Here is a 14,421-nt window from a genome sequence, read left to right as displayed (position 1 = left end):
AATGTCTGGGACAAAAATTGACCTATAATTCTGTTGCATTTCTGTTGATTGCATTTTAGGCCCACACAAAAAGGATATTCTAACAGCTACTCAAAGTTGTGATTTCCTGGAGTATTATGCATCAGCCTTGATTTTCCATCCACTACATGGACATGAAACATTTTAACCCACTGCAATAAGTCAGCTGGGTCATTTTCGTCACCCAGAGTCATGTTTTGTTGCAAAAATCATATAGAACTAGTTTTCAAAGGTAGAAATCTTATATCATTGTCATCTGAAAATATGTGAGTGATGTGTCCTGGTTTCAGATGCCACATACAAACTTTTTTTTTAACACACACAAAAGTCTGGGAGAAAAATTGTCCCTAAAATTGGCAAATTTGTGTTGGCTGTATTTGGGGAGAGGGTAAAAAAAGAGTGCTGACAAATTACACCAAACACATGTTTCACAAATGTTATGGTTTCTGTGGGTGCTTGGCTTTTTAGGAGTACCTTTGATTCATGTACTCACAAACCACTTCTGTGGATATGGGGATTTTTCTGATGCCATGCAATAGTTAGTATTCTCATTAGGTTTAGAAAATACCCCAGATTAAAGCATTATATTGAAGATGTTTTAAAAACTGACCTGGATCTAATTTTTTTTTCTGTATAGAACCTAGATTGTTAGCAGTGATGTGTTGAGGCGGAAAACCCACAACATTTCCCTTTATATCAACGAAGAAGATTTTTTTTAAAAGCCTTACCACATGGTATATTGTCATGCCTCTGCTCCTTTTCGTTCTTATGTGCAAATTATGTTGTCTACTCTTATATTTTTGTCCTTAACATCTTCCCACACTTTCCGTCTGTGGAGCACTGTAATCTTCCTTGTTGCATGTCCTCTGCATTCTGATATTTCCTCTAAATATCATAGTTAAAATTTAGGAGGCAACCTGGGCTCACTTGCATTGAAAAAGTCTGCTATTTTCCCCTCATCCCTTTCTCCATTTGCTCTGCTTTTGCAAGCATGGCCTTATGCTAAATGATTACTCTTGGTATGTGTTTTGGCAGGAAGTGTATGTATGTGGATTCTGCTTGCCCCTCGTGTCCCAACATCATTTTCCTCTTAAAAGATTTTACAAGGAGAGATTTTGTACACAAAGCAATCTTAGATTTCAATTTGTTTCCATTTATTTCCTGCCTCTGTTCCAAAGAACATGGTAGTGGTATACAAAGGGAAAGGTTGTATTAAAATAAACATGCAGGTCTTCTCCAGCCCCCAGCATGTTAAGTACAGTAAGAATCTGAGCTGAGACCTTAATCCATTGCTTTCAGTGGAATTCCCTCTTTTGCATCCTAAATTCTGGTCATGGCTCTCAATAAATGTAAAAATGGCAAAGCAACGGGCACAACGGGTCCCAGCACTAACTGCTGCTCTGGGACCAGAGTGAAGAGAGGGGCCAGGAAGACACTTCCATCTTGTCTCCTGCATTATGCTAATTTAATATAATATATTGTATATACATATAATACTGATATTATAATGTAATACAATATAATACTACTACTAATAATATGTTTATCTACTCACATTGCTGTTTTCAAACTTCTTGATAAGCAGAAGCTGGGCTAAAGGCCAGGAGCTCACCCCGACCCGTCTTTGAACTGTTAACCTTTCGATTGGCAAGATTTACTGCAGCTGGTGCTGACCTAAAAGCCTGACCCTCACATGTTATAGTGTGATCAAGATGGCAAAAATTATTAATGAGGAAGACCATATAAGCTTGAACACTGCTTCTTAAACAGTTGGTTGAGATCTCAAATGGAATCCCCTTGGCTTAGTGCTGGGGTTGCAAAAAAATCTGGCAACAATAAAAGGTTTCACAACCCCACAACCTCTGAGGATGCCTGCCATAGATGCAGATGAAACGTCAGGAGATAATGCTTCTGGAACATGGCCATATAGCCCAAAAAACTTACATCAACCCTGTGATCCCGGCCATGAAAGCCTTCAACAACACAATAAAACGTTTCTAAATGCCACATAGACATTTACATTAATCTGTTAGCAACAGTGTCCAGCATTTAAATTGAACTGCAGATAATGCTGCAGCTGTACTTCATAAAAAGATTAATCGGTCTGTTTAGCAAGCCTTCCAAGTGCTTTTTTGCTATCAGTAAAATGTTTGATATTTATATGCCTATATAAATGTAAACATTTCTCAGGCAAAAATGTTTAGCGAAAAGAATTTATCAGGCAGAAAGGCACCACAAATAGAAAATGTTTAAAAAGTCCTGAGCTGAAAAAATGCTGCAGCATTTTGCGTTTGCCTGAACCTACTGAGAAGGATAGGATTTCACCCATCCTCTCCCCGCAAGTTAACTGATTGTAGTATTTTGAACATAGTTTACAACAATTAAATTAAACTGAGGACAAAGGTGAAAAATAGAAAAAAGAGCAAGAAACTGGAACATTTTAAAATCACTTGAATGAATGGTGTGTGAAATGATTAATCAAGACTTTCCTATCAAATTTGGACAGATGGGATTGGTATACAACACTTTTTTGTGTTCAGAGATAGATCTGTCTTAATTTTATTAAGTGTGGGATAATGAGCTTCAACTTTGACATTTGCCGTATACGTGTTCTGTATTCCTCTCTGAGTCCCCTTCAGAGCGATCAGGGTGGAATATAAATACTGTAAATAATAAATGCTGTTTGACCTCAGGTGTCATGATGACATCTTTGTAACCTTTGAGCGTATATGCTGCTTGTGTTGGCCTTTCATACTTAATCAAAATATAGTTCTATTCTATAGCTCTAAATGTGATTTTCCTGCTTCTTGGCAGGGGGTTGGACTAGATGGCCCACGACGTCTCTTCCAACTCTAGGATTCTCTGATCAGAGGAGATAGAAAGAGAAGTTAATATTTTCTCCAATTCATCTGTTTTCTTTAAACCCTTCTATACAGCCATATAATCCAGAATATCAAGGCAGAACATCCCACAATATTTGCTTTGAACTGGATTATCCGAGTCCACACTGGCATATATTCCAATTCAGAGCAGAAAATGTGGAATTTTATTCAGCTGTGTAGAAGGGGACTTTGACAACCCTCCCATGATATTGCTCCCCTCCCATCTGGTCATGCTTGTAATTTGGAGCTCAGATGAAATAAAAAGATCCAATAAGAGTAAGAAGAGCAGGCAGCGAATTAAATCGCACACAGGCAAACTTTATGTTTGCTTAAAATTTTCCTCCTGTTTTCGACAAGATCGGTTGAGATCGGTATCTGAATACATTGCTGTCATGTGTACTACGGGGGATTTATTCTGCAATAGAGCAGAAAATGTGGGAGGCATAACCTGTGATGGAATATGGAACTGAGAGTTCTGAGTGTGTCTAATATTTGCATTGTGCTCATCGACATGCCGTTCTGGCAGGGTGCTTGCTGATCATACGCAGATCCACCCCTTTTGCTGTACAATACAAGCATAGTTGCTTGCTTTCTCAAAATGTTCACTATTTTTGTTAAAAAAAACCCTCGTATCTTGCCCTTTCAGTATAGTTTAGGACTCTGCACAGCTTTAATACAATTTCAGTGTATTCTAAGTGTACAATGTGTAACACATATTTTTAAAAATATGGCCAGCCCTCCACATTTATTTTGATGTTGATTATTTGTGGATTTCATTACTACCTAGAGCACCGGTTCTCAACCTTCCTAATGCCGCAACCCCTTAATACAGTTCCACATGTTGTGCTGACCCCCAACCATTTTTGTTCCTACTTCATATCTGTAATTTTGCCAGTGTTATGAATCGTAACGTAAATATGCAGTATGTATTTTCATTCACTGGCATAAATACCCAATATGCCCAAATTTGAATACCGGTGGAGTTGGGGGGAATTGATGTTGTCATTTGGGAGTTGTAGTTGCTGGGATTAGTTCACCTACAATCAAAGAACATTTTGAACTCCAGCAACGATGGAATTGAACCAAACATGGCAGAAAGAACTCCCATGACTAACAGAAAATACTAGAAGGGTTTGGTGGGTATTGACCTTGAGTTTTGGAGTAGTAGTTTGCCTATATCCAAAGAGCACTGTGGACTCAAACAATGATGGATCTGAACCAAACTTGGTACGAATCCTCAATATGCCCAAGTGTGAACACTGGTGGACTTTGGGGAAAATAGAACTTGACATTTGAAAGTTGTAGTTGCTGGGATTCATAGTTCACCTGCAATCAAAGAGCATTCTGAACCCCACCAATGATAGAACTGGGCCAAACTTTCCATACTGAACCCCCGTGGCCAACAGAAAATACTGTATTATCTGATGGTCTTTGGTTTCCCCTCTGACACCCCCCTCATGACCTCCCCATGCCACCATTGCTACTCTGGTAGTTGGTAAGAGATTCTGTCTTGTAACCTTGGCTAGGATTTTTGACTGTAGTCAACTCGAGCTGCCTTGCCATTCTTGTTCCCCTACTGTGCCCTTGACACAACAGGATGTAGATTATATATCAGACTGCTGAGGATTCACATGTAGGTGGAATAATGGATATTTGCCTTTTCAGAGCCAAACCTAGTCCTTTGATGCTTAGAATGAGCACAAGTAGAGTGTCTTAAAGCTTTATACTGGACAAAGGAGAAAAGGAGGGGGAAGGGAAAAAAGGAATGTGGCAGCATCTTTAAGACTAGCTGATTATCATTGTGGCATCACCTTTCATGAATATAAACCGACTTCTACAGATGCTGTGCCAAGTGGTTTATAAAACATGAACCTTTTAATTTGTTTTTAATCTCATGGATACAGTGGCAAGAATACAAATCAGTCAAGACAAGCATTATGAGAACTTTTAATTGATTTGTAATGTTAACTTTGCAAAGATCCTGTGTGGTTTTATGGTTTTAGTGTTGGGCCATGGGAACCCACCTGGTGACTCCTTCTTTTCCTTAGAGGAAAGTAAAGGCAAACCCTCTCTGAACATGTCTTTCCAAGAAAATGCTGTAATAGGTTCTCCGTAGGGTTAAACCACTGATCTGCTGAACCTGCTGACTGAAAGGTCAGCAGTTCAAATCCAGGGAGCGGGGTGAGCTCTCACTGTTAGGCCCAGCTTCTGTCAACCTAGCAGTTCGAATACATGCAAATGTGAATAGATCAATAGGTCTGTAGGAAAGTAACAGCTCTCCATGCAGTCATGCTGGCCACATGACCTGGAGGTGTCTATGGACAACACAGGCTCTTCAGCTTAGAAATGGAGATGAGCACCAACCCCCAAAGTCGAACATGACTAGACTTAAAGTCAGGGGAAAGCTTTAGCTTTACATTAGGATCACCATAAGCAGGAATAATTGAAGATACACAACAACAGCAACAATTCTACAAGGGCAGGTAATTCGTGGCTCTCCAGATGCTGTTGGACTCCACTTCCTATCAACTTAGCCAGCACAGCCAGTGGAGAGGGAAGATGGGAACTGCAGTCCAAAAACATCTGCAGTAATATGAGTTGCCCATTGCTGCTTGATCAGGAAACTGAGTGTTTTTCTTATGAAGATAAAAATATGTTTCTCACCCTATCTGCTAGCTTACTGCTTTTTATAACAAATGTAAATAAGTGCACTGAGTACACTGTAGTATAAGTATAAACCAGTTTAGTGATAGAACCCAAACTTTGAATATGTAGTTTAATAGATCTGTAGGAATTCTCTAGGTCCTTAAGGAGTGCTTTCTGGCAGAAGTTGGTTCACATTAATACGGTTTGCTGTTATCTACAGTTTTTTGTTTACAGTAAGTTCTGGAACATTTTCCATATGAATACAAGCAATGTACTCTAATTAGAAACCAATGATATCATTTTTTACAGATTAAGACTTTTCTTTCTTTTTCATTACTGTTTCCCTCCAGCTTGACCTTACCAAACCAATAGAAGATCAGGGCCCATTAGATGTGATCATCCATAAACTGACTGATGTCATCATTGAAGCTGACCAAAATGACAGCCAGGCACTGGCATTGGTTCATAGGTTCCAGGTGAGTAATATTCCTGTTATCAATTATTTGTATGTTTTAGTGCTCATTGTTTACATTCAAAAGTGTATGTAGTTTCATACAATAATGTTCCAGTATAACAAATGCAGGGCAATAAAAACACAAAAGCAGAAAAATAATTATTTTAGAAAAACCTCACAACTTCTGAGGATGCCTGCCATCAATGCAGGTGAAACGTCAGGAGAGAATGCTTCTAGAACATGGCCATATAGCTCGAAAAGCCTACAACAATCCAGTGATTCCAGCCATGGAAGCTTTCAGCAGTACAAAATAATAATAATAAATTTATTTAAAAGCTGACCAAACCTTTTATTTAAAAATATATGATTTCTAACATAATGACATACATTTTCAAGATTTTTGTCATTTCTTGTTATGTTGTCATGATACACCTACACATTGCAGCTGACACATTAATGTGTCGCAACACACACATTGGAAAGCTCTGCCTTAATAAATGCATGGCTATTGTAGTTGTTAGTGATTTATCTTCAAAGTTTCTGTACACTCATCAGATGTACCTTATGTATCCTTCCTGTGAACATTGAGGACAATGGTTCAAGCAATGGTGAACCAATAATTTTACGTGTCAGGAGCGACTTGAGAAACTGCAAGTTGCTTCTGGTGTGAGAGAACTGGCCTTCTGCAAGGATTTTGCCCAGGGAACGCCTGGATGTTTTGATGTTTTACCAACCTTATGGGAGGCTTCTCTCAAATCCCAGCATGGGGAGCTGGAGCTGACAGAGGGAGCTCATCTGTGCTGCCCCCGAATTTGAACCTCCGATCTGTGGGTTTAACCCATCGCACCACCAGGGGCTCCTTGTTTTATGTTGATTTCAGATAGTTGTGACTCTCGTAGTTGGGAAGACATTGAATAATTTTAGCAAAAAAACTTAGGGGTAATATTGCACAACTAGCAGTATTCACAAGATGTTGTGGTATTTATAGCAAAAGGTGGATAAAGAAGAATAAGATTAGGTATCTTAAGTCATGCAGTTGTTACTCTTGTAAGTAAAATACGCAAGGCTTTATTCTCATAGCTGTTCCTTGCATTTCTTTTGGGAGGTATAACTTGACCTGGATATCGAGAACTGCTGCTTTTGCGAATTCTGAATGTAGCATTTTATGTTGCTGAGGTCTTTTTTCTTTCTTTCTTTCTTGAATTATACCCTGGGGACAAACTTCAAGGTGAAACCTATTTAAATAAGCGGAGCTGTTCCAGTTAATATATCCATAATCGGGCAATCTTTACACTTGCAGCCAAAGTTTTCACTGATGCTCTTGTAGCTTTAAAAATGCTTGTTCTTGGTTGTGTGAGCTCAGAGTATTAAACAGCTCAGCTGGAAACAAGCACTTAGCTGTTGGTTTTGAAGGAAGAGAGTTATTTAAGGAAATAAATATGGGAGGATCGCTGAACGCTGCTTGCCTCTAGTTGCCAAATTTCAAAAAAACAAAAAAAAAAAAGCAAAAAAGCAAATGAACTGTAATTCACAGAATAGATTCTCCTTATTTGTTTGTTTGTTTTTGTGTCAGGAGCAACTTGAGAAACTGCAAGTCGCTTCTGGTGTGAAAGAATTGGCCATCTGCAAGGGCGTTGCCCAGGGGACGCCTGGATGTGTTACCATCCTGTGGGAGGCTTCTCTCATGTCCCTGCATGGGAAGCTGGAGCTGACATATGGGAGCTCACCCCGCTCCCCAGATTTGAACAGCCAAACTTTCATCAGCAGTCCTGCCAGCACAAGGGTTTAACCCATTGCACCACCGGGGGCTTCACTTATTTGTTGAGGGGCTCTCAGCAAATGCAACTGAGTCTATCTGTGGTTTATGTCTCCTATATATATGTGTGTGTGTGTAACTACTTAAACCAAGTACAAAAGAGCCAAGATTTTCTGCTTTTAATCATTCAGGCTGAGCTTGGAATAAATTATCTTTATAAACTACAACTCCTAGATCTTTGAGTCAGCATGGTCAGCTGGCTGGGGTTTTCTGGGAACTGAAGCCTCAAAAAGTAAGTTTTCCATATTCCAAATCAGCATAGAGACCTTTGTAATGCACTGTAGAACAGTACTAGACCTATTCAATTTATTTGCAATTCTTTATTCAGGTTAATGTCCCCTTTCTTCTCAGAATTCACCATACTCTCACCCTCCTATAGTCTCCAGTAGTCTGTGGGTGGATCTACAGTGCCATATAATGCAGTTTGAATCAGCATTATATGGTCAGTGTAGGCCCATATAATGCTGTTCAATGCCAATGTCTACACTTACTATATAATGCAGATCAAACTCCAGTATATGTTAGTGTCAGTCCAGCCTTGGTTCCTGTATTGGTTGATGTAGAAAATCTTGGCTCTTAATCATACAGAACAGACTGGCCAGTAAAGGTGGTCCCAGTGGTGATCGGCACACTGGGTGCAGTGCCTAAAGACCTTGGCTTGCACTTAAATACAGTCAGCACTGACGAAATTACCATCTGCCAGCTGCAAAAGGCCACCTTACTGGGATCTGCACACATTATGCTCTGGAAGTCTAAGAAGCAAAGTTTTGTGGCCTTGAGTTCGAGTGAAGCTGAGTTTGGTGCTCTTTCTCAAGCATACACAGAGTCATGTGTGTTAAAACAACTATTGAGGGATCTATTGATTCCTGTTGGAGAACCAATAAATATTTTTGAAGACAATCAAACATGCATTTTGATGGCTACACAAGCAAGGGTTAAACAAAGGAGTAAACATGTTGACATAAAATATAATTGTGTCAGGGATGCAGTGAAAGATGGAAAGATTTCACTGACATATTGTGAAAGCGCAAAGAACCTAGCTGACATTTTAACCAAGCCGTTGGGTGCACAAAAACATAGACAGTTTCTAAGTGACTTGGGAATATTTGAATTTGCCTTGTGAAGGTTTCTTTAACACAAGGAGGGGTATTACGGTATATTGCTTTAAGTCCAGTGTGTGTGTGTTAAAGAAAGCCTTGCAGAAATCCTTGCAAAGTATTGATGGTTAACTGCAGCTGCAGTTAACTAGCCTAGCTCAGCATGGCTGGGCCACGCCTCTTGAATGTTATAGTTTGAAGTTTTTGCAAGTAGTTAGGCAGCAGTTGGGTGTTTGGCTTGCTGGAGGGCAGATGCAAGAAGTTTATGTTGTGGTGAAGTAACCATGTACTTTTGTTATGCTCTATAATTTGTAACACAGAAGATTTATTCAGTATTACTTACAGAGACAATGTAAGTGTGCAAAGCTGTTTATTTTCAACTCTGCAACCAAGAGTAAAGTTCTACTATTTTATTTCTTCTGACTGGTCTGTGTCTTTGGCATTGGGTTTCTGGGCATGTTGGACATTGCTACTGCGCAACAAATTGACTCAGCGCAACAATTATTTGCCGATACATCACACAGTCCTAGACACTTGGGAAGTGTCCGATGTATGATCCAGTACAACAGCCAGCAGAATGATCTTGTTTGCTTTGGACTCATCTTGTTGTGTTTCAAATAATAATACATCATACATAATAATAATAATACATCACACAGTCCTAGTTGCTTGGGAAGTGTTTGACTTTTGATTTTGCGATACGAAATCCAGCATATATATCTCGGTTGCTGTGACATACTGTGTTTTTGTGTCAGTAAAATAATAATAATAATCATCATCATCATCATCATCATCTTTTTTTATATCTCACCACCATCACCCTGAAGGCTTACAAGGCACTCCAGGGTGCACATATACAACAGATAATACCCTATACCTCTTTCAATTTAACCTGATAGTCATCTTCCAGGAGCCATAGACCTTTGTCATAACTGGCAGCAGCACTAAATGCTCATCAGTAACTTGGCATGTACATATCAAGCTGCTATAATTAGGCAGTTGGATGCACTCACGGTGCACAGATACATAGCAGACTTGACAATCAGTGGAAAGAAGGACTGGAGATGCTGGAAACAGTTGACTGCCAGATGAAGGAACCAAATATCCCTGCAGTGCAGATCATGAATACTCAGTTTAGGCTCATATGAAAGTCTTTGTTCTCCTGATTTCTAACCTATATTTGACGCAAGGCTTTGTGCAATGAAGGAGAAAAATAATGATCCACATGGCTAATTTTGCTGTGTCCAGTTTGATTGTGTTGTGACAACTTTGGCAATGCCACTTAGACATTTACATAAATCTGTTAGCAATAATGTGCAGTGTTTACAATGGGCTCTACAGAAAATGCTTCAGCTGTACTTTATAAAAAGGAAAATCAGCGTAGCAAGCCTTGAAAATGCTGATGTATTAGCAGTAAATGTTTGATTGTTATACCTATTTTATATACCTAAATACCTAGGGTTGTGTTAAGAATTACTCAGATATAAAGGGGTTTCGAGTGGAAAAAAGTATAAGAATCCCTGGTCTAGGTGATATACAACAAGTACATTTTAATTTTTTTTCCCCATAGCAGCACAATTTTGTTTTTAAGGCAAGAGGAAATCAGTGGGAAGGAAAAGTTTTCAAATGCTATTAAAAGTCCTGAAATGAGACCGGACACAAATGTTGAAAGGGGTAAATTACAGAGGAAAGGGAGAAGAGAACGTATAGGTGTGAGACAGAGGAAGTAACCAAGAAGAAAGTTTTATCAGAGTGGAGAAATGAAGAGAAGGCAGACAAGAGGAACTGAAGACAGTTGAAAATACAAAAAGAAGTAACTAAAACTGTGTGAGATAAGAAAATAGAAGGCAATAAAAGAAGTAGAACAGATAGAAAGAGTAGGGATATTAGGTAACAGAAACTAAAACCACTGGCAGTCTTTAGAATGGAGCTGGAAAGAAGAATTAAAGTACAGTTAGCTGTCTGCTTTTGTGGATTTTACTTTTGTGGGTCAAAATCAAACCAGGAAGCCCAGTTCTACAAAAAGTCAGAAAAGACTGGGAAAAGGGAGATTAGTGGAAAGAGTAGAAAGACCAATTGCTTGTATAATAACCTGTTTCGTACAACAAAGTGAAGTTTGTTCATAATGATCTACATCAGCGCTTCTCAACCTGGGTGTTGGGACCACTTGGGGGGTTGTGAGGGGGTTTCAGAGGAGTCACCAAAGACACATATTTCTGATGGTCTTAAGAAACCCTTTAGGAGAGAAGGCTGAAGATCTCTCTGTCTATCTTTCTCTTCCTTTTTTGAAACATACAATGTATCCTCCCATCAAAAACCCTCCTCCTGCTTTGATTGTAGGTGAACTCTAAATCCCAGCAACTTCAACTCCCAAATGTCAAAGTCTATTTTCCCCAAACTCCGCCAGTGTTCTCATTTGGACATATTGAGTTTTCATGCCAAATTTGGTCCAGATCCATCACTGTTTGAGCACACAGTGCCTTCTGGATGTAGGTGAACTACAACTCCAAAACTCAAGGTCAATGCCTTCCAGTATTTTCTGTTGGTCATGGGGGTTCTGTGTGCCAAGATTGGTTCAATTCCATTGTTGGTGGAGTTCAGAGTGCTCTTTGATTATAGGTAAACTATAAATCCCAGCAACGACAACTCCCAAATGACAAAATTAACCCCTCTCAACCCCACCAGTATTCAGATTTGGGCGTATTGGGTATCTGTGCCAAAATTGGTCCAGTGAGTGAAAATACATCCTGCATATCAGATATTTACATTTCGATTCATAACAGTAGCAAAATTATAATTATGAAGTATCAATGAAAATAATGTTATGGTTGGGGATCACCACAACATGAGGAACTGGATAAAGAGGTTGCGGCATTAGAAAGGTTGAGAAACACTGGTCTGCATTTTCTTACTGGATTTACCGTTGAATACAGTATAGTTCACACAGATGTTTTCTCCCTAAAACATGTAGACTACTGTTTCTGCTAAATTCAACACTGAAGATCCTTTATTCAATGCCATATATGACTGCACATCTGTGTGCGTATAAGCCAAGCTGTTGCACAACATATCTGCAATGCTTGTGATGTGCCTAGGTGTTCTTTGGAGTACACACTGCCTGCACCAGCATTACAAACATTCTTTTGGCTTTGTGTGCAAGCATTATTGATTTTGTCAATGAGTAAAATGCATGTTATCCAGAGCTTCAACTGCCTGAGATGTTTTAGGACGTTTTGTGCTATGCTCCCATTAAGACAGAAAGAAAGGACAAGTTATTGAGTCAAGATGAGTGATCTTTGCAGCGGTCACTTGCTTGTCTGCTTTGGTGAACTTGGTTTATCAGTGGAAAAGGAAGATAAGGGAGATACTGCTGCCACAATCTGTGTCTTTATTTATTTGTTTGTTTATTTATTTATTTATTTACAGCTTTTATATTCCGCCCTTCTCATCCTGCAGGGGACTCAGGGCGGATTACAGTGTACACATATATGGCAAACATTCAATGCCAATTTGACATACAACATATACAGACATAGACAGAGGCTATTTAACTTTTTCTGGCCGCCAGGGGAGCTGTCGCTTTTATCGTCCATCTGCGACACTGATGAAATACTTCCACATTCCCCGCATGCTTTTGCTGGAGTTTTTTTTATGTCCTCATAAATTAGTTAATTTAGCCTCCCCACACTTTAAGGTGGTACCTTATTTTCCTACTTGACAGAAGGACAGCTCCACGCTGTCTTTGGCAAAAGAACATGGAGCACCAAATTTTCCTGCTGTTGTTGTCATTATTAATGAGTGACGCAAGACTCATGGTCATCAAATGCCCTGCTCAGATCTTGCAAACTCAAGGCTATGGCTTCTTTCATTGAATCACTCCAGCAATAGGGCTGTCTTGTTCTTTCATCCTGCCTTCTACTTTACACAGTGTTCAGCTTTTGACTTTTCGTTCACAAATAACTTCCATGGCACCAAAAACAGGTGGACACTGAGTCATAGAAACATAGAATCAAAGAGTTGGAAGAGACCTCATGGGCCATCCAGTCCAACCCCCTGCCAAGAAGCAGGAATGTTGCATTCAAATCACCCCTGAGAGATGGCCATCCAGCCTCTGTTTAAAAGCTTCCAAAGAAGCAGCCTCCACCACATAAATCACTTACTTCTGCTCTGTCTGTTTGTGTATTGTCTATACAAAGCGGCATTGAATACTTGCCGTGTATGTGTACTGTGATCCGCCCTGAGTCCCCTTCGGGGTGAGAAGGGCAGAATATAATAATAATAATAATTATTATTATTATTTGTCATAGTGTTAGCAAGAAATGCTTAACTAGGGCAAGACAAAAATGGGGAGAGGATGCAGGAAAATACAGGCAGGAAGTTATAGAGGCCACCTGATTTTGGAACAACTTGATGTGCAAGAGACTTAACAAGAAATATATAGATTCTGTTCATGCAACAGTGGGTTGGGTTAGGGTTAGGGTTAGGGAACTGTCTGATCCATCTGCAGAAAAGCTATTGCCATTGCGAAAAAGGAACATAGTGGAATCCCCCATTGAAGGAATGGCAGAAGTAAATTTTACTTACTTCTGCAACACCTTCATTGCTACCAACCATACTATTTCAGAGGGTTTTCAACCCTCTGAATCATTTTTATAGGGCTGCAGAGATAAAGATAAAAAGTTTTTTAAAAAGCTCCTTTGCCTGATTAGAGTATTCTGTGAGTAAAAATCAGTATCAGACTTAGTTAGGAAATGAAGCTCATTTCTCTGTGGGTTACCATCTAGGATCTCACAATCTGCAGCATGACATAGCCTGAGCAAAATGGTCTCTGTATTAGCCCTAAGATGAACTACCATTGCTAAATAGAATTGCCATTTCTTTGTAATCTTTATTCCTCATGTGAAAATAACTGAACTGGTCTCCCAAGAGACATATAGCCTTTAGCTAGCTACGTAAGATGGTAGGTATGCCCAACTAGTCCGGCTCCCTGGGCCTAGTTGAAGGAGAGATATAAAGCAATGGAGGAATCTAAGGTCAAGCTAAAAATATTTAATGCCTTAATATAGCCATTTTAGCTTGCTGTTGCTCAAAGGGGCATTTCCCTTGCTTGCATGTTTTTTAAAAATTGCATATTCCTCTTGGTGACATGGTCACACACACACAGCTTTTTGTTTATAGCAATTATTGCATAATCCTGAAAGAGGCCCTATATCCCCAAAGACATCAAGGACAAAATACATTATGTGGCTTGTAGCACAGTATCTCCTTAATTATGTTGTTTCACAGTTAAAGCAGGAATTGCATGTGTTAGAGCTGCCTTGTCACCTTATTGTCTTCATTGCAGGAGTTCTAAGGCTGTGATCAAACCCAGCAGCTTCTTAACTTGTTTCATGGAATTGTTTTTGGCTCCCCAATTTCTTTGTACTATCTGCTTGAAAAGCTCGATGCATTAGCTAGATCCAAAAATTGGCCTGTTTAGAAGTGTGCTTTTAAGCCCATTGTTTTGTA

The 14,421-nt window shown here is 39.4% G+C and overlaps 1 protein-coding gene across 2 annotated transcripts in view; it reads left to right on the top strand.

Annotated features, from left to right (window-relative positions):
* ITPK1 (inositol-tetrakisphosphate 1-kinase) overlaps positions 1–14,421 on the top strand; it is a 202,559-nt gene that overhangs the window by 127,215 nt on the left and 60,923 nt on the right. For both annotated transcript variants that reach the window (XM_060756472.2, XM_067462969.1), the window contains one exon: positions 5,897–6,022. In XM_060756472.2, coding sequence (XP_060612455.2) covers positions 5,897–6,022 — 126 coding nt within the window. The remainder of the gene's footprint in view (positions 1–5,896; positions 6,023–14,421) is intronic.

Source organism: Anolis sagrei, chromosome 1 (genome assembly GCF_037176765.1).
Source record: "Anolis sagrei isolate rAnoSag1 chromosome 1, rAnoSag1.mat, whole genome shotgun sequence".
Classification (NCBI taxonomy): domain Eukaryota; kingdom Metazoa; phylum Chordata; class Lepidosauria; order Squamata; family Dactyloidae; genus Anolis; species Anolis sagrei.
The sequence above is the reverse complement of the archived record's forward strand: the minus strand, read 5'-3'. Positions and strand labels throughout refer to the sequence as shown.